Genomic DNA, 20,052 nt, shown 5'->3' with positions numbered 1-20,052 from the left:
TGATGGTATTCTCATGCACCTGTGGCCTTTGTACTTCTCGGCAGTGGAGTTTGCAAGTTGCTGCTGAAATAGTCTTGGTGATCTGCTTCATTGCATTGGGAGAGAATACACACCGCAGCTGCAGTATGCTGGTGGTGGAGGTAGTGGAAGTTTAAACCAGTGCATTGGTGCTGATCAAATGGACTGCTTTGTCCTGGGTAATGTTGAGCTGCTTGAGTGTTATTGGAACTGCACCTAGCCAAGCAGGTGGAGAGCATTTCTTCACACTCCTTACTTGTGTCTTGTCGGTGGTGGAGAAGCTTTGGGGAGTCAGGAAGTGAGCCATTGGCACATAATATCCAGCCTCATCTGCTGTAGTCGCACAACATTTATGTGGCTGGTCCATTTGAGTTTCTGTTCAATGGTGTCCCCCAGGATGTTGATGGTACCCTTCGGCAATGATAATGCCTTTACATTTTAGGGGATTGTGGTTAGCCTCGCCCTTATTAGAGATGATCACCTTGCAGTTTGCTATCTCAGTGTACTATTTGACCCAGAGCTGAGCTTCCGACCCCATATTCTCTCCATCTCAAAGACTGCCTACTTCCACCTTCGTAACATCACTGTCACTACCGTTGCCTCAGACAATCTGCTGCTGAAACTCTCACCTATGCTTTTGCTACCTCCAGATTTGGCTATTTCAAATGCTGTTGTGGCCACCCTCCCACCTTCCATAAATTTGGAAGAGTAACAAAAAAGTAACTCGATCCAGTTTTTTAAGCCCTTTTAAACACATAAGGTGTGTTAAGCTGGCTGTCATTGTTCGGGCCCTCCTCCAAAACCTTTTCCACACGTGAGAAGACTAAAACTGGACCAAAGTCTTGTGAAAGTATAAAATGGTGTGCTATGCTTAATACTAAATTGTACTCGCAATGCAACTTAATATTATTTTCTTTGGCTGCCACTCCATGGCACTAATCGTGATCCTTAAGATCCAGTAATACAGCAATCTCTTTCTTTCTTGACAGACTTACATCCTATACACTGAAGGGTATAAGTATATTTAGCATTGGTCCTGCCCACATGCATAACTCAATTTGTAACCTTCTGTGAAAATTCTTGACTTCTTCAGAGTAAGCTTGTGTTGGGGGAATGGAGAGAAATAGACTTTCAGAAAAAGCCAATGCACTCTCGAGTCCTGGGGTATAGGGGTCTCACATTTGGAAAACAGCAACTTTCTATTTTATGCACAGTTGGAGTACTGTGTACAGTTTTGTGCTTCACACCACAGGAAGGATGTTGAGGCAACAGAATGTATAGCACATGTTCACTTCTGCTATCTGATATGAGAAAATACAGATACAAAGAAAGATTTGATGAAATCGGGTCTGCTTTCATTACAACAGAGATTATGAAAAGATTTTGTTGGAGATGTTTAAGATCATGAAGGAATGGGACAAACTAGAAACTGGAAACAGATTGTTTCCAGTGCTTGAGGAGTCTATAATGAGTGAAATACCTAAATGTGTGAGATTTAGGGCAGAAAGCAGGAGAAACCTTATTTCACAGAGCGTTTTGAGTGTGAATTGCACGACCAGAGTTAGTAATCCAAGTAGAGACCATGTTAACATTTAAGAATAGGTTAGATAGATGGTTGAATGAAAAGAGGAATAAAGGGATATGGATAGGATGGATACATGAGATTAGGACTACTGCTCATGTAGTGTAAAATGGCTTCTTTCTATGTTACAATTTCTATGTAATTCTATATATTGTAATGATTACATTTCTGGAAATCAATGACCAAAGTCTTCAAACAAAATTTAAAATTTGAAGCAAAATTCTTTTTTTAATAACTTCAAGAGATGTTTAGAAAATGTCTACTTCCCGTTTCATGCTACCTCCAAATATTAAAACAAAATCTAGATCAAAGTTTCAGCTAAATGAATACAATAGGCAATGACCTGCAAGCAGTTTGACTTGTACATTTGCAAACTTTTGGTTGTTTTCATTAATAGTGCCAAATTTTCATCTGTCAACATAGATGTGTCAACATTATAGACTGACTTTGGTGTTTATGCTGAGGCCAATAAGTTTATGCTGTTGATTTGGAACAAATTTCAGATGTTTTATTTTCCTGTTTCATTGGATATTTATTTTTATAAATCTGAAAACTACCTTGGGAAGAGTGGTAGCAATCTATAAAATCTACTAGTGGATATATTATCAATAATGGTGCTGCACTGAATAAAGTTTCTTGTATAACCATCTTCACTCCTCTGAATCAACTGCAAATTTAGATAGCTGTTTTGTGTGTTGATTTACCTCGATAGCAACCTATATGATTTGTGGTTTGTTAACGTTCTTGGTAGGTTAAGATGTTAGGTCTGCAGGCACAACTAAATTGCTCAAATGTAAAACAACAGGCAATCAGAGAATGTTTGAGAAGACACAAGTTGAACATTATAATTTTACACATTTTAATATAGATAATTTGAAATACAGCACAAGGAATGAAAAACAAGTTTCCTTCCAAAAATGATATTTCACAGAAAAATTTGGCATTGTCCCAGAATGTGCTTTACATCATACTCATTTTAAATAAATCAACCAATTATCTCTGATGCTGTTAGTGGCACTTTTACACTTCCCTTTTTTCCCCCAAAAAACAGATGCTAGTTTATCAGTGGTTCAGTGGTAACACTCTTGCCTCTGCGACCGAAGGTTATAAGTTCAAGTTCCATTCCAACATTTGAGCACATAATCTACCCTGCGAATTCAGTGAGGGAGTCACTGAAAGAGTGCTGCACTGTTGAAGGTGCTATCTTTCAGATGAGATGTTAAACTGAGGCCCCTGCTTCTGTGAAGATCCCATGGCACTGGTTGAAGAAGAGCAGATGAATTCTCCTGGTATCACGAACAAGATTTTCCCTCAACCAACACCATTAAAACTAGATTATCTGATCTCTTAGCTCATTGCTGTTTTGGGGATCTTGTGTGCAATTTGACTGCAATGTTTCCTACAACAGTAATTACACTTTAAAAGTATTTCATTGGCTGTGAAATGCTTTGGGGCAACTTGAGTAAGTGAAAAGTACTATATAAATGCAAATTATTTCTTAAATTTTATAATGAGTCTCCTGTGGCATTACTCACACTTATTTTGGGGTCTGGAGCACAGATGGAGTGTTTAACTAGTCTGTTTCTTTAATACTACTGCTCCATCACTCTTAGTGGGGATATTCTCTAAATAGTTCCTGAGCTCAATAATAGGTTGATTGCTGTTGTTGGAAGTTTCACTAGATTTGCAATTCCTTTGTCCTTTCCTGGAGCATAATGACCACTCAAGGTCAGAAAAACAAGAGGAAAAACCTAGGTTTCTTTCTATGGTTTTTCTTAAAAGATTATATAAAACACCAAGTCACAGCTGAACAAAGTGTGGCATCTGAATGAGATGGATGCCCTCAAACAATAGATAGCTGTCATGTTTCTACAGCTAGCTGTTAACAGTTATTTCTCCTCTTTGAATTTTGTGTTCTACACATTGACCAGCATATGTCTTTCTCATTGCAGCCGTCCTCAGAAGGTTTGCCTCTGCCCTTTCTTACCAGTTCATCCGCTGAATGTCTCCACTTGCTTGTATATAGTTCAACATCCAGCAGAGGTGAGTAAGGTTATGGGAAGGGGCATAAATCAGCATCTATCTAACAGGAATAGGACTATGGGAAAGGGCAAGAGGAAACCATATCATATGAATCAGCCGTGATTTCCACAAGCCTCTCTAAGCTGTACATGGGGTGTAGTTATTATAAAATGTGTAAACTTGTCAGTAGCTGGTTCCCTATCCGTTGCCATTTGCTCACACCCATTGCAATAAAGCATTGTTATCTCTGCTACTGTGAAACCTGCTGCAGTGACCTTCAGTGTCATTTCCTTTTCCAGGCATTTGACATTGTTTAGCTGTTTTGAGGCAACTGTTGAGGGAACAAATGTATTATGATGTGCTAAAGGTGACTAGTTTATCAAGCCTTTAAAGGAGCAGCACCATTTAAGTAATAACAAAAAATAAATTAGTCCTTCTTTGATGTCAGAATAATTTAAAAAATATTAATCAAGTGCAGTGAAATGGTTGAATAATTATCAGTCTGAAATCATCCTGGGTTAAGTGTACGGTGTAAAATCTAGCAGCAAGCCATTTATGTTTGACATTGAAGAAAGATTGCGTTAGACTTCAAGGAGCTTGGAGTCCCACCCTATGATAAAGAATCATCAATCCACTGTCTCCTTGGCTTTGTTTATGTTGTAGCTGGATCAAGCTTGGCCAGGGGAGGTGGGTAGTGAGGCAGCCAGGTGACCTTATAAACTCTTCCAACATTGCTGTTCAAATGGTCAGTATGTGTTCCAGCTTGATCAAATTTAGCTGATGGGACAGCCAGGTGACCACCTTGTCAGATTCTTTCGACATTGATGATCTTCATATTGTCAAAAGGTGAGCAAGACCATTTTGAGGTGACTCAGCCTCAAACTTTTTTTCAGTCGGTTTCTTCCTAAGCAGAAACAAATGACTTCTGTTACAGAATATGCCATGGATATTAATACCCACCCTGAAACCTTTTGGCACAACACATTGGAGTACCAACAAGCTTTTCAGCTTACCCTCCCATTATAATGCGCACAACAATGGCCCATGGAGACTCTTGTGTATAAGTTTTTTCCTTCCCTTTAGGGACAAAGACATCCTGATTTCTGCTCAGCACCTCCTTACGCAACATTGCAACCAGAAACTCTGAAGAATGGGAGATCGAACTTGCAGTGCTGCTGTGTCTGGTGCCACATGTTGGTGCAGTAATATTTGCCACCACAGACCTGTTCTCAAATATACACAGCGGTAGTCCTGGTATCGGTTTTATGACCAGTACTCTTCTAAATATATGTGAATGATATGTAGGGTATGGTAGGGTATTGGGGTACAATATCAAAATTTGCAGCTGACATAAAAACAGGAAGTGTGGTTAACCGTGAGGAGCACTGTAAGCAACTTCAGGAGAACATGGGCAGGATAGTAGATTGGCCAGATAGATATGGAGATCTGTGGCATTTGAAGGGAAGTAACACTAAATGGTAAAACTTTGAAAGGAAAAAAATGAGAAACTTTGGGTTTAGATACATTAATCCTTAAACTTGGGAAGACAGGTGTCATGCACAGAAGGAGCCTTATTGAAATAAACAATGAAAAGGAAGAATTATGAATTACAAAAGTCAACTGTTATAAATCACAAGAACTTGGACATTTGAACCACTGTCAAAATGGAGTAATGGCCACGTGACCCCTCATGTACTAGGAATCAACAAACTTGTCTGCAACAATGGAACTTGTTAACCTCATCTGAAGTAGCTCTGGGGAGCACTATTTTGAAATTGAAAGGAACACTATTGCATATTGATGACTTCTAGCTACATGAATTAACTAGCAAAGGGTTCTGGAGACAGATGGTCTCATAGCCCAAACCAAAAATGAAGAGGTGAAATAACCACATCATAACAGAATGGTACCCATCCAGACATCAATAGATAGCCATGAATTCCACATCTTGGTCCATTTTGTGATCACACCAGGGGAAATGGCCATGTGTCAACTAACAGAAAATCTAATGTGAAGGATTTTGACCTTAAAAGGTATTCCTCTGGATAGAGAGTGAGATCAAGCCAATACCTTAAAAAAGCAGTCCAGCCAGAGACTGTGAAAAGAGACCCAGCCAAGCTAAAAGAAGCTGATAATTCTACACTTCAACTTGCTGCAGTACAGAACTGAAAGCGACCACCACCTCCAGTCTGAAGTCTTAACCACCCGAAATCTACAAGTTCAAGACTACAAATATCCAGTCTGCACTTTTAAAAGAGACTGTCCTCCTTAGAAGATTCAACAGGTTTACCATAAACAATGAACACTTACCTCACTTTGAACTATATCCTACTCTTTTCTCTCTATCTATTTTTGTATATGTGTGAGTGAGGTTGCGACCATTTTGGGAATTGTGTAAAAATAGTTATTTTTAACCTATCATTTGTCTGTTTATTTCACCCTAAAAAAGTACTCAGGGTCTAACTCACCATTTTTAACAAAACACGATTGTAGTCAGTTGGGAGGTGAACAGTGGTAACCACCCATACCCCTTTCTACCTTTCTACCTGTCAACACGGGTGACTAAAGCTTTAAAAATAAACTTACTTGATCCCAGAGCCCTGACTTCAACTCTGGCCCACATTTAAATCTCGCTGACCAACCTGTTCTAAGCAGAAAGTCATTGGGAGGTGGTGGAAAATTTCACCGCCTGGCTACTGAGACAAGGTAAATGGTGCGATTGGCCAGGGCTATCTTGCGAAGGGGTCTCTTGATTGTGAAAGGGGGCACGGGTCTTTAGCAAGGGAGGCCTAAACATACTTGTGTGGCTTGGAGGAGCACTCTTGTTCCTCATGGCCCTATGAGGAAAGTAGCATTTTAAAAAGAAATTTACCTTTTGGGACATCTGCCTCAATCAACTTCCTTGCTAGTTGGTTTAGTGGAAAACTCACTGCGGCTTACTGCTCAGTTGGTCGAGTTAAAACTGCAATCGTGTCCCAATGATGTCAGTAGGTCAGTCAGAATCTGTGGAGAGAATGGGTAAGTTAATGTTTCAGATGTGGACCCATCATAATTGCTCATTACATCATGACTTCTGTTTGTCTTCCAAATAGTTGTGACAGTTATTCCTAGCAATACTACTTGTATTCAACCTTTGAAAAATTGCCATTTACTAATTTACTGGTAGGTGGGTACTGGAGTGTTGGTGTAAAGTAGTTAAAAGGAAAATAATTAAATTATATCAATAACTTGTAATATTTACAACATCAACACAATTCTTTTCTAAACGAAAAACTGAGAGCGTGAAATTATAACTAAGTATGTGTACTATATAAATAATTCTCCAGGTAAGAGCAATCAGCATCACTTTGTTAAATATCATTAGTAGCAATTGCACAAGTTCTTGTCAAAGTTAGTCAGTCAACCATTTCATGATAATGGAGATTTCTTCACTCGGGGAGGAAAAAAATGATAATGTTATGTTGCAAGTGTATGTTTTGAAAAGTAATTGTAGAGCTGTATGGCTGCAGATTGTGAAAAAATTAGTATTCTGCAGTGTTCTGCCTAGATAAATTAGATGGCACAAGTGCAGGAGATCTTGTGGAAGAAAACCCTGTTCATGTGTATGGAGGGATAGTGTGTAGAATATGAAGAGAAACTAAGAAAGAGGTCTAGATGAGTGAAATTTCATTTATTTGACTGAATCTATGAATCTTCAACTGATCTATCAGATAGAATGAACAAAACTGAGATTGCAAGTCCGAGAAAGATTCTTCACTGCCAGGTTAATCTATCATTTATTTATTTATTTTCCTTTTAACTACTTTACACCAGCACCAATCTACCAATAAATTAATAAATGGCAATACTTAGATGGGGGCATTTTCTTGCATATTACTGAGGACAGATTTATTCAAAAGGATTTATTGAAATTTGGGAAATGCAAAAGGGCTAAAAATAAGGTGGAATCTCAGATCAACTCTCCAACTTTTAGGGCTGAATTTTAATTCCAGGGTCCCGATCCCGACGCCGGGCTGAATTCCGGGTCAGGAATCCCGAAGTGGCCCTGGTGGGATCCTGGAGGAGATTTTCAAGGAAGCAGCCAATTAAGAAGCTGCCTTTGGGAGTCCTGTCCAATTAATGACTGCAGGCGGGCTCTGCAGCTCAGAGGGCCAGTGAAAATGCCCGAGTCTTTGGGTGGCCAATAGCCCCACTGGGAGAGGTGGGCTCCGCCGTTTAGGTGGGAAACCGCAAGGATGCTTCAAGTTAGAGGTGCCCTTTGAAGATTTGTATATGGAACAAAATATACTGTGGTCCCTCCACAGGATGGCCTGCAGCCACAGCTGTGGCCCTCACAGCACAGTAGATCCATGCTGCGCTGCTTTGTAGGACACGCCTCTTGCTTCCCCCACCTGACCTACTGCTGGGATGCCACCAACTTTCCATTCCCAGGCTCCAGCCATATCGGGGGCCTGTCGGCTGTCTGGAAAATGCAGATGTGTGTGAAGAGTGCCCTCAGTTGGCAGTTTAATTGGTCTAATTGGCTATTCAGCACTGGTGAGCAGGTTGACGTCAACCCCCATCCCCTAAGAAGTCACCTCCCTGAAAATAGGCTGGAGACGGGAACATGCCAGCTGACCAGCACACAGGCTGGCAGTGAGAAATTGCTGGCACGCCCACCTCCAAACCCACCTTCGCCTTGGGATGTAAATTCTGCCCTTAGTGTTCAAATCATCTGTAACCACACATATTTCATGTTCAGAAAGTTGAAACATGAGCTGCAAAGATCTCAGTATTGGGGAACAGATTCATGTACTACAAATTTGAAAGGGAGACTTTTTCTAGCGTAATGGTTCAAAACTCCTAACACTTTATATATTTTTTCTTTAATTAGGCGAGTCGAGTGCTGCGAACTGTGCCTCTGCTAGCTGCCTGCCTTCCAGCCGACAAATGCAAAGTCTTTATTGGGCGACGTTTTAGTCAGGACAGGTAAAGGCACATTCTGTTCCATATTTGTACCTTTTCACGTTCCTACACTACAACACTTCAGAAGTACTCTATTTGCTGCAAAGAACTTTGGGACATCCTGAGGTCATGAAAGATGCTACATAAATGCAAGTCTTTCTTTCCTTCTTTTCTCTTGATTTATCTCTTTTTCTCTTTCTTTATATTTGTTTCCTTTCGCCTAAAATGTCAATAAAGTGCATAGCCTGCATAGCTACTAGGCCACCTTGGAAAGTGGATACCCTTGATGGCCTCCTAGACTCTCATGGAAATGGATTTCACTTATACTTAGCCACAGATGGCTATTGAAATAGAATAATTAAAAAAAAAGTGATTCCTGACAACGCAGCCGGCCACTGACGTCATCAGGCTGCGCCAAGGTGCGCACATGCGCAGACGGGCTCCTGCTCTCTGCGCGTGCACTGCATTCCGACTTGCCAGGACTGGTTAGCGCATGCGCCGATGATGTCATTGCGCGACGTGATGCATCTTTGGGCAATGCGCCTGGTCGGCCTCTGCGCATGCGCTTTGCGCGTACAGCAATGCAACGCCAAAGGGGATTCACCCATGTGTCAAGCTCCGCTCCCCCCTCGCTGCTCTCTCCGGCTGCTCCACTCCGCTCCCCCCTCGCTGCTCTCTCCGGCTGCTCCGCTCCCCCCTCGCTGCTCTCTCCGGCTGCTCCGCTCCCCCCTCGCTGCTCTCTCCGGCTGCTCCGCTCCCCCCTCGCTGCTCTCTCCGGCTGCTCCACTCCGCTCCCCCCTCGCTGCTCTGTCCGGCTGCTCCGCTCCACTCCCCCCTCGCTGCTCTGTCCGGCTGCTCCGCTACCACCCTCGCTGCTCTCTCCGGCTGCTCCACTCCGCTCCCCCCTCGCTGCTCTGTCTGGCTGCTCCGCTCCACTCCCCCCTCGCTGCTCTGTCCGGCTGCTCCGCTACCACCCTCGCTGCTCTCTCCGGCTGCTCCGCTCCCCCCTTGCCCGCTCCGCTCCCCCGTCCCGCTCCGCTCCCCCGTCCCGCTCCGCACCCCTCCCCTCCCCATCCCCGGCCCGCTCTCTCCCTCCCGCCATTGTGTGCTGCCATGTGTTTAGGTTAGCTTGCCTTTGTGTGATTATTTGAGCAGCGCCATCTTTAGACCTGGCAGCTGCCTGAAGTCGCAGACTATGACGTTTTAGTGGCACATGCTGCATTTGTGCATGTGCCACTGCAGCGCCGCCTAGTGGTAGCACTGTCAGCAAACGCAGCCTTAAAAAAAATGAAAACACATGATAAAAAAAGTCACTCACACCATGTCAGCAACTGGGACCTGTAAAACCTGAAATATTCAAATTTTGGCTTTTTAGTTGGTAATTGAAAATAAAATGGCTGAACTGATGCTGAATCTGTCATTCCATTAATCTTCAGATACCACAGGAAAATCAAAATAATGAAGCCAATTTGTGATGTGGGGGATTATTCTACTTGCTTGATAGCTGCTACTTGGATCAACAGAAAAAATATCTGCAGTCCTGTCAATGGAGTGTATCTATAGTTTCATCAATTTTAGAGTTGTTAGCTAAGGAAGATTTTCAGTTTATGTTTGTTCTACCTAGACATGTTCATTTAAACTGAAAAGCACTCCATTTTCCTTTTGGGTATTTCTGGATCAGGATGCTGTAAGGAGATAATGTTGAAGGAAAAAAAATGCCTCAGTGCAACATAATTCTTTGTAATTGGACAAGCCCATTTTGAATCCAGTTTATTGACAATGGATTTGGTTTGTAATTTTCCTGAATCACTCCAGATCAGACCAATTTGAAACGATTGATCATTATTTTTAATACTAGCAGATTTCTTGTGGTATTGCTCAATCAGAATTAGAAAAGGAAATGGTCAATGATTATACATGAACAATAAAAGTCTTTGGAAAGCACAATCTAAGACCTCTGTAGAGAGGCAGTGCAGCAAATGAATTTTGATTGCTTTCTGGAAAATAAATGATTAACAACCCTGAATAAACAAATTTCTATGTGCATAAATTATTGTTCTCAAATTCTCAGTATAAGCAAAGCGTAGGTACTCCCTCTCTCTAAGTCAACATATCTCTGAAGTAAAAGAATAAAGAACTGACAATTGCTTTTCTCTGAAAATTTTCTTCAAAAAGGTTTTCAAAATTAATCTTCCACCTTCTTTTGAAATCATTTGTAAAAAGAAACTCGACTTAAAACCTGAGAAAGCTGCAGTTTCAGATTTGCAATGAGAAAAACAATTAAATCTTTACATAGACAATTGTTTTGGAATTCTCATTATAAATAAAATAAGGCACATCTGCTGCAATCAATCTCTCAACAGCTTCTCTCTCTGAAGTAATACAAAGCTCTGAAGTATAACCTTAAGCTTCTAAAATGCAACATCCAGTTTGTTTTCAAATCATTTGGAAAGACAAACAAGCCTTTAAATAGTGTCCTGAGGAAAGACACACATCTAGTTGCACTGAGCAAATCATACTGCTTCATACTTGGAGGGTGTCTACACTTTAGCTACATATAATAATGACTTGGATGAAACCTGTTGATTTCCTGAGGCATTGCATGTGGAAAATGATGGGGTGGAGCGGGGTCCAATTGCTGCTCGAAACAGGTGTGAATTTTGTGGCATTCTTGCAAGAGGCCGAAGCTGTTTTAAGGCTTTGGTCTCAGCTGAATACAGCTAATGCGTTGGATGCACTTGCTGCAACTCACCGATTTTGGAAGACTGTGAAATAGGCCAGTTCCAATGCTGAGCCATTGGGTTGTGTCTGTGGGGGAAGGGGAGGGGAGGTGATCCGATCTGGAGATGGGGAGTGTAAGATTAGCGAAGATGGGTCGGTTTATTCCCCCTTCTAAGGGGGAACAGACTTGGCAGCACAAAGATTGTTGTGAATCGACTTTATTGATAGTAAGGACAAGTTTATTAAGTTTTCAGATAAACCATAGTCACAAACTCAGTCAGTGATTAACAGACGAACACAGATACTATCAGTATTAGAGACTGGATGGTAGATCGCATGACTCTTCCTCTTGCAGCTTCTGGTGTTCAAAACATTTGGTCAGTCTCTCTTGTCTCTTGTTTGAAAATTGTCTGCCGTACAAGTGTCAAAGGCAAGACTTCTTTTATCTTGGCTGCTTTCCAATTAACCCTCCCTTCTCCCAATCATCTTTAGCTTTGTGTTTAAAGGATGCCTTTCTTAACCAATCAAGGACCATTCTTCAGTTGTTGCTAACCTTTTGGATTTATGTAGGTAATACCCCTTTGTGTTGACTATTGTATTCTGTGCTCTTACATTCTGAGGTTCCTTATCTCATTATGAGACAAATCTACAATTTGTTCTCAAAGAAACTGTTTTGACTGTTTGCTCTCAAGGGCCCACTGTTTTACTACAAGTAAGCATTTTAAAACTCGACATAATCTCCCAGAATCCCTCTACCTTGACATCTTGTCTATACTGTGCCCTATTTCCTAAGTTTTCCCACTTTACCATACTACAAAGAAGGGTTCTAATAAAGTTAAATGTTAATTTATAGTAACAAGCCAGTTGTTAGTTTATAATAGCTAAATGTTAACAATTAGTATTCTGGTTAGTAACTTTTTAGTATAATCTTACAGGATAGTTGAGGGGGCCTGCAGTAGGCTCGAGTGTTTTCTAGGTCTGGCTACTGCTGCTCTTCCTGTCTGCACCAAATAAAAGTAAAAAGTTAAAAGTTTCTTGGTCCTTTAGGGATCGGCAACTGGCTAAGCTGTTCAATGCTTGATACCACTAGGGATTGTGTGCACACTCCTCCCACTTATACCTGAAAATTGAAATCAAGATGTATAACACTGATTAGGAGTGTGAATTACATATTTAAACAGCCTCCTGCCTGTTTCAGAATTGCAGTTTTCATGATCATTTCCAGGCTCTCGTGAAAATTGCCTCAGGCAGATCTTAGGCATAAAAAAACAGAATATTTTTTAAATGGTGAGAGACTGGGAAATGTTGGTATTCAGAGGGACCACGGTGACCTTGTACACAAATTACAGAAAGTTAACATGCAGGAGCAGCAAGCAATTAGGAAGGCAAATGGTATGCTCGCCTTTATTACAAAGGGCTTGGATTTTAAGAAGTCTCACTGCAATTATATTGGGCCTTGGTGAGACTGCACATGGAGTACTGTGTACAGTTTTGTTCTCCTTACCTAGAGGGAGTGCAACAAAGGTTCACTAGACTGGGTCCTGAGATGGGGGGTTGTTATGAATGCTGGACCTTCTAACATGATTATATCTTAAAATCTGTGATCTTTAAAAGTTCAAGATGGAGTCTGGAAGGTCAGGTGACCTCACCTCCACTCTGCGAAAGGTTACTGGACAACAGAGAACAAAGATCATAGACTGTCTTCTGAAAAACAGAGACTACAGCCACTAACACCTGAAAAACAATGGGTTTCGCCCTCCCAGACTTTTGGGTCGTAAAACAAGGAGTCAGTAATTGGGAAAATGCAAATGTACCAGGCAGGTGTTAATGCTTGGGAACAGTTGAAAGATTGAGTGGCTTTGTGAACCCAAACTTCTGGCCTCTGCATTTTGGATTAGAACATTGCGCTGTTGCCTTCTGAGTCCAACTAAATGTAACAGACTTTCTGAAGGCAAACAGGCTGTAAGACGGGAACCCATCAGGGTGCGGCCTCAAGGCAAGCTGTGAGACAAGACACCCAGCGGTGGCAGTTGGAGAGAGAGAAAGAGAAAACGCCTGTTCTCTGAAGATATACAGCGAAAGGCTGTGAAGACCTGTTTTGAGAGTCGAAGCTTGCGGAGGAGTAAAAGACACACGGGATCACCAGAAATCACATTAGTCACGAATGTTCAGGTCAGAAGTGCTCCAAGAAGTGAGCGAAGTGAATATTGATTTTTGAAAAGTCTGGGAGATCCAACCCATTGCAACTGGGAAGAGTTTGGGACTTTTAACCGCAAAGGATTTCATCACCAAAAATGACTGTATAACGTATAAGTGTGGTGTAAGGTTTTCAACTGTTTGAATAAGTAAATACCTTTATTTGTAAGTTGGGAATCAGCTACTTACAAAGTACTGTTTAGTTAATTGGGGATTTCTTTTAGTTTAGTTGTTATAATAAAAGTTTTAATGTGAACTCTTGTGTAATGCGTTAAATTGGTCTGGTGGTTCATATCTCATATTTTTCACATGAATGATTTCTCTCAGGTCGTAACAATAATGGTAGATTGGGTAAACTAGGCCTACATGCCCATAGAGTTTAGAAGAATGAGAGGTGATCTCATTGAAGCATATAAAATTCTTAAGGGTCTTGACAGGGTAGATGCTGGGAGGATATTTCCTCTGACTGGAAAGTCTCGAACTTGGGATCACAGTCTCAGAATAAGGAGTCAGCCACTTAAGACTGAGACAAGCAGAAATGTCATCACTCATATCCTTGTCAATCTTTGGAATTCTTACCACAGAGAGCTATGGATGCTCAGCTGTTGAATATATTCACAGCAGGGATCAATTGATTTTGGAAACTAAGGAAATCAAGGGATATAAGGATCGTTCAGGAAGTTGGTCTTGAGGTAGAAGATAAGCTATGATCTTATTGAATGGCGGAGCCTGCTCAAAGGGTCAAATGATCAACTCCTGCTCCTATCTCTTATGTTATTATGTCAGTTGGGTGGCCGAGATGCTCCTCTCTCCTCAATCGATAGTGATATCATCAGGTTTGGAATAGTTATGGAATACTTAACTGGAGGAGGGATAACTTCAGTGAGTTGAAAGGAGATTTGGCTCAGGTGGATTGGAATCAAAAACTGGTAGGCAAAACAGTAATTGAATAATGGGAGGTCTTCAAAGAGGAAATGGTCAGGTAAGATTAAACACATTCCCACAATGCGGAAAGGTAGAATAGCGATTATAATGAGACAGAGAAAGGAGGCTAATGATAATTATAAGGCAGTAAAGAACCAAGCTGAATACAGAAAGTGCAGAGGAGATCTTAAAAAAAAGGGAATAAGAGAGCAAAGAGAGATTATGAACATAGATTAGCAGCTAACATAAAAGGGAATCCAAAGTTATTTTATAAACAAATAAATAGTAAAAGGGTGGTCAAAGAAAGGGTGGGGATGATTAGGGACCAAAAAGGAAATATTCTTGTGGAGGCAGAGGGCGTCGTTGAGGTACAAACATGAGTACTTTGCATCTGTCTTCACTGGAAAAGAGGATACTGCTTATGTAGCAGTAGAGGAGAAGGTAGCAGTGATATTGGATAAGATAAAAAGGAGGCAGTGCTCAAGGTAAAAAAAAGTCACCTACTCTGGATGGGATAAGAAAATAAGACACAGGAGCAGGAGTAGGCCATTCAACTCCTCGAGCCTACCCCACCATTCAATAAGATGGTGGCTGATCTGATGATGGCCTCAACTCCACTTTCTGGCCTGCCGCCCATAACCCTTGACTCCCTTGTGCATCAAAAATCTATCTAACTCAGCCTTGAATATATTTAATGACCCAGCCTCCGCTGCTCTTTGAGGAAGAGAATTCCAAAGATTAACGACTGTCTGAGAAAATAAATTCCTCCTCATTTCCGTCTTAAATGGGAGACTGCTAATTCTGAAACAGTGCCCCCTTGTCGAGATTCCCCCATGAGGGGAAACATCCTCTCACCATCTACCCTGGCAAGCCTCCTCAGAATCTTATGTGTTTCAACAAGATCACCTTTCATTCTTCTAAACTCCACAATGAGTATAGGTCCAACCTGCTCAACCTTTCCTCATAAGACAACTGCTTCATCCCAGGAATCAACCAAGTGAACCTTCTCTGAATTGCCTCCTTGCAAGTATATCTCTCCTTAAATAAGGTGACCAAAACTTTACACCATACTTGAGGTGTGATCTCACCAATGCCCTGTACGATTTTAGCAAGTTTTACGGCCAAATTGAGGAGAGGTTCACAGTCGCCCCTCTTGCCCTTCCTCTTATTTGACTGCAGCAGGGTTTATTTTTTAATAAATAATAGGGTTGTGCTTACCACCTCAGTGAATGTTTTATCTTTAATGTGTTCGTGAAAGAACCAATTGGACAGATTTTCTTGAGTTTAAACAAGAAAAAGGTAAATTTATTATACTCAACAAGCTAAACCCGATCTAAAATAATAAAAAATAATGCTACAGATTTACGCACGCATTCACATGAGGATCACATGCACACAAATAGATTACAAAGTGTCTTTTTTTGGTTGGATTAGAGTCCAGAATAAATAAAAGTTAAATACACAGTCTGAGGTTGGATGATTCGCGGGTCTTCCGGCTGGAGTTGTATTCTTGAAATCATTGGGTGGTCAAAGTACACTTAGTGGTTGGCCCGTTTTGCTCATGTGTTTTTTGAAGGTAGAATTGTAGTTGGCTCACTTTCCCTGGTGTCTGGCTGTAGCAGTCTGTAGCCTTGGCGGGTCCAGAGTTGCAGACAGTTTTCAAACTTGATGTTTTCTGCAGAGTGTTACGACCGAGGCGGGCGCAATGTGCTGTCAATTCAGTCCCAGCACTCCACAGGTCACAGCATATTATTAAAGTTTTCCCACCCAACCAGAAAACAGCCAAATTAAACACTCCAGTAACCCCCAGAATAAAACAGACCAAACCAGGTATCTTTAGACAACAACAAATTAACCATTTGTTAAAAAACTAAATCTTAAACACTATTGAGATAAACCTATGTCTAAAGACTTATAACTTCTTATTTTAACCTAACTCCTGCATTCACACACACACACATTCAAAATTAACAGTTAACCAGTTTTAAAAGTGGTACTTTAGAAATTAGCTGTTTCTTAAGAATAAATAAATAAGTACATCTTTGTGGGTTACCTTCCTGATGGGTAAGGTATTCTAATGTGAAAATACTCAAATTCTACTTGAAGTCTCTACGCGGCTTTGATGAAATCGTCTCTTAGTAGATAGGCATTCAAAACACTTGGGCTGTAGCAGGCATCAAACAGTTCTTTAACGATGAGCATAGCAATAGGTCAACTTGAATTTTAAAACCGACAGTCTCTCAATCGAAACCTTACTTCAGCAATACAAGCAATCTCTTCAAAGGGTTATTTCCTCCTTAGGCAATTAACTCAGAGCTCCTTGTAGAATTTTTGCTGAGAGAAATAGACAGCTCTTCTCTTCAGTAGCACGCTTCGCTGGTGATTCTCTCAAAACTGGTTCAGACCATTTTTTACAGTTAAGTGGAAACATTATACCATGTGACCTCTCTCTCTCTCCTGCTGTCATCTAAGTAACAAAATGCAGCTGGCACACTGTGTCTCAGAAATCCAAAAGCTTCTCCCCCTGTCTTAAAGGTACACTATTTTTAACAGAGCCTTAAAGGCACACTGTTTTAATCCGAGGAGAAAAAAAATATGGTTCCGTGACACCTCTGCCCTTGGTGAAATGAAACGCTATTCCCAAAATGTGTGTCATTACAATTCAAAAAGAAAGAAACTGGAAAAACACTCAACATTTTTTCACATTCACACCCATTCACTCTACTGATAATTTACAGCATTTTCTCTGTACCATCGCCATCCATATAATTAACATCGTTAAATTCGTGACAAAGCATCGGCGATAACATTAATTTTCCCCGAACGATGTACAATTTTCAAATGTTAAGGCTATAACAGCAAACTCCATCTAAATATTCTAGCATTCTGGTTTTCAAATTTTTCCACAAACGTTAATGGGTTATGGTCAGTGTATATTAGTATTTCCTTATAATCTTGGCAGACATATACCTCGAAATGCTGGAGAGCCAGCAAAAGTCCGAATGTTTCTTTTTCCACAATGGAATACATATTTTGATGGCAATTTAGTTTTCTTGAAAAGTACCCTACTGGCTTCTCTATGCCCGATTTGTCATCCTGCAATAGGACTGCTCCAACCCCCAGGTCGTTAGCATCGATCACTGTTTTAAAGGGTTTAGCAAAATTTGGAGGAGCCAACACTGGTTCATTAGTTAAGATTGCCTTTAGTTTTTCAAAAGCTGCTTAGCATTCATCTGACCATACTACTTTGTTTTTCTTTTTTTGTAGCAAATTGGTTAATGGAGCAGCCACAGTACTAAAATTCCGTACAAATTTCTTGTAAAAACTGGACATCCCTAAAAACCTCATTATTTCCCGTTTAGATTTATAGGTAAGGAACTGTACTAAGGCTTGTACCTTTGCCGTTTTTGGCAATACCTGTCCTTGCAAGTAACATTTGCGCCACACAATTGTCAGGCAATGACCATCTCCAACAAGAGAGAATCTAACCATCTCCCCTTGACATTCAATGGCATTACCATCGCTGAATACCCCACTATCAACATCCTAGGGGCTACCATTGATCAGAAGCTGAACTGGAGTAGCCATATAAATACCGTGGCTACAAGAGCAGGTCAGAGGCTAGGAATCCTGTGGTGAGTAACTCACCTCCTGACTCCCCAAAGCCTGTCCACCATCTACAAGGCACAAGTCAGGAGTATGATGGAATACAAGGGGAGGCGGTGGCGTACTGGTATTGTCACTGGACTAGTAACCCAGAGACCCAGGTATTGCTCTGGGGACATGGGTTCGAATCCCACCACAGCAGAAGGTGGAATTAGAATTCAATTAATAAATCTGGAATTTAAAGCTAGTCTAATGATGGCTATGAAACCATTGTCGATTGTTGTAAAAACCCATCTGGTTCACTAATGTCCTTTAGGGAAGGAAATCTGTTGTCCTGACCTGGTTTGGCCTACATGTGACTCCAGATCCACAGCAATGTGGTTGACTCTTACATGCCCTCGAAATGGCCTAGCAAGCCACTCAGTTCAAGGGCAATTAGGGGTGGGCAAAAAATGCTGGCCTGGCCTGCGATGCCCACATCCCATGAAAAGAATAAAAAAAAAAAAAAATCTCTCCACTTGCCTGGATGGATGTAGCTCCAACAACACTCAAGAAGCAGGTCAAAGCAGCACGCTTGATTGGCACCCCATCCACAAACATTCACTCCCTCCACCACCGACGCACAGTGGCAGCAGTGTGTACCATCTACAAGATGCACTGCAGCAACACACCAAGGCTCCTTAGACAGCACCTTCCAAACCTGCGACCTCTGCCAACTAGAAGGACAGGGGCAGCAAATGCATGGGAACACCACCACCTGCAAGTTCCCCTCCAAATCACACACCATCCTGACTTGGAACTATATCGCCGTTCCTTCACTGTCGCTGGGTCAAAATCCTGGAACTCCCTTCCTAACAGCATTGTGGGTGTACGTACCCCGCATGGACTGCAGCGGTTCAAGAAGGCAGCTCACCACCACCTTCTCGAGGGCAATCAGGGATGGGCAATAAATGCTGGCCTGGCCAGCGACGGCCACATCCCATGAATGAATTTTTAAAAACTACGTGTCTGAGGTGTGTTATTCTTGCTTTTCCGAATTAGCTTTTTGCTAGATTTTTCACAAAGTCTACTGCTTGTAGTTTTTTAAACAGAATTTTTAGCTGTGTTAAGCGTTCTTGCCAAGTGTTACTGAATATTAGTACAGCATCGAAATACACTACACAGTTGGGAATACTGGCTACCACCAGATTTATTCATCTTTGAAAAGCAGCTGGGGCATTTTTTAGGCCGAATGGCATCACCCAGCACTGACAAAGACCGCCAGGAGTTAGAAAAGCTGATATCACTTTGGTTCGAGGAGTCAAAGGAACTTGCCAGTATCCCTTTTAACAAGTCAATCTTGGTAAGAAACCTAGCACTTCCCGTTCTGTCGATACAATCTTCCAAACGCGGAATTGGGTAGGAGTCTGCCTTGGTTACCGCATTGAATTTTCTGTAGTCTATACAAAATCGGGTTGACCCGTCAGGTTTAGGTACTATTGGTGAATTCCAGCTGCTTGGACTAGGTTCGATCAAATTGTTTTCCAGCATGTACTGGATTTCTGCTTTTACTTGGGCCTGTTTGTCTGGACTTAAGGAGTAAGGATGTTGTTTTAAAGGAATGGTTCCCCCTATATCCACATCATGTATGGCTAAGGTTGTACATCCTGGCTTATCCCTACAGACTCTTTTAAATGTTGTGAAAAGCCTGATTAGGTCTTCACGTTGTTTTGCCTAAGTGCAAAAGCATGTTGTTCAATTTTCCTAGCCTTTCTGTATTCGCTAATCTGATAGTTGGAGGTTCAATCTGAGAATTTTCTAGGCCTCCTTCTACCTCATCCTTACTATCCTTTTCCTTCTCAACAGTCCTGATTACCTGACATACCGGTACTGGCTTATCCTCCTCCCTGCGATAATATTGCTTTAACATATTGATGTGACACAACCGGTTCTTCTTCTGGCAATCGGGTATCAATCAATATACCTTACCCACTCTTTTGATCACTCTATTTGGGCCACTGAACCATGCTTTTAATGGTTCTCCCTGTAATGGTAACAAC

The 20,052-nt window shown here is 41.4% G+C and overlaps 1 protein-coding gene across 1 annotated transcript in view; it reads left to right on the top strand.

Annotated features, from left to right (window-relative positions):
• The window catches only part of dtwd2 (DTW domain containing 2), a 251,658-nt gene that overhangs the window by 98,396 nt on the left and 133,210 nt on the right, over positions 1 to 20,052 (top strand). Inside the window, exons 2-3 of the mRNA XM_068029884.1 lie at positions 3,553 to 3,643; positions 8,496 to 8,590. Of these exons, the coding sequence (XP_067885985.1) occupies positions 3,553 to 3,643; positions 8,496 to 8,590 (186 nt within the window). The remainder of the gene's footprint in view (positions 1 to 3,552; positions 3,644 to 8,495; positions 8,591 to 20,052) is intronic.

This window comes from Heterodontus francisci, chromosome 4 (genome assembly GCF_036365525.1).
Source record: "Heterodontus francisci isolate sHetFra1 chromosome 4, sHetFra1.hap1, whole genome shotgun sequence".
NCBI classification, from domain to species: domain Eukaryota; kingdom Metazoa; phylum Chordata; class Chondrichthyes; order Heterodontiformes; family Heterodontidae; genus Heterodontus; species Heterodontus francisci.
This window is presented reverse-complemented; position numbering and strand designations above follow the sequence as displayed.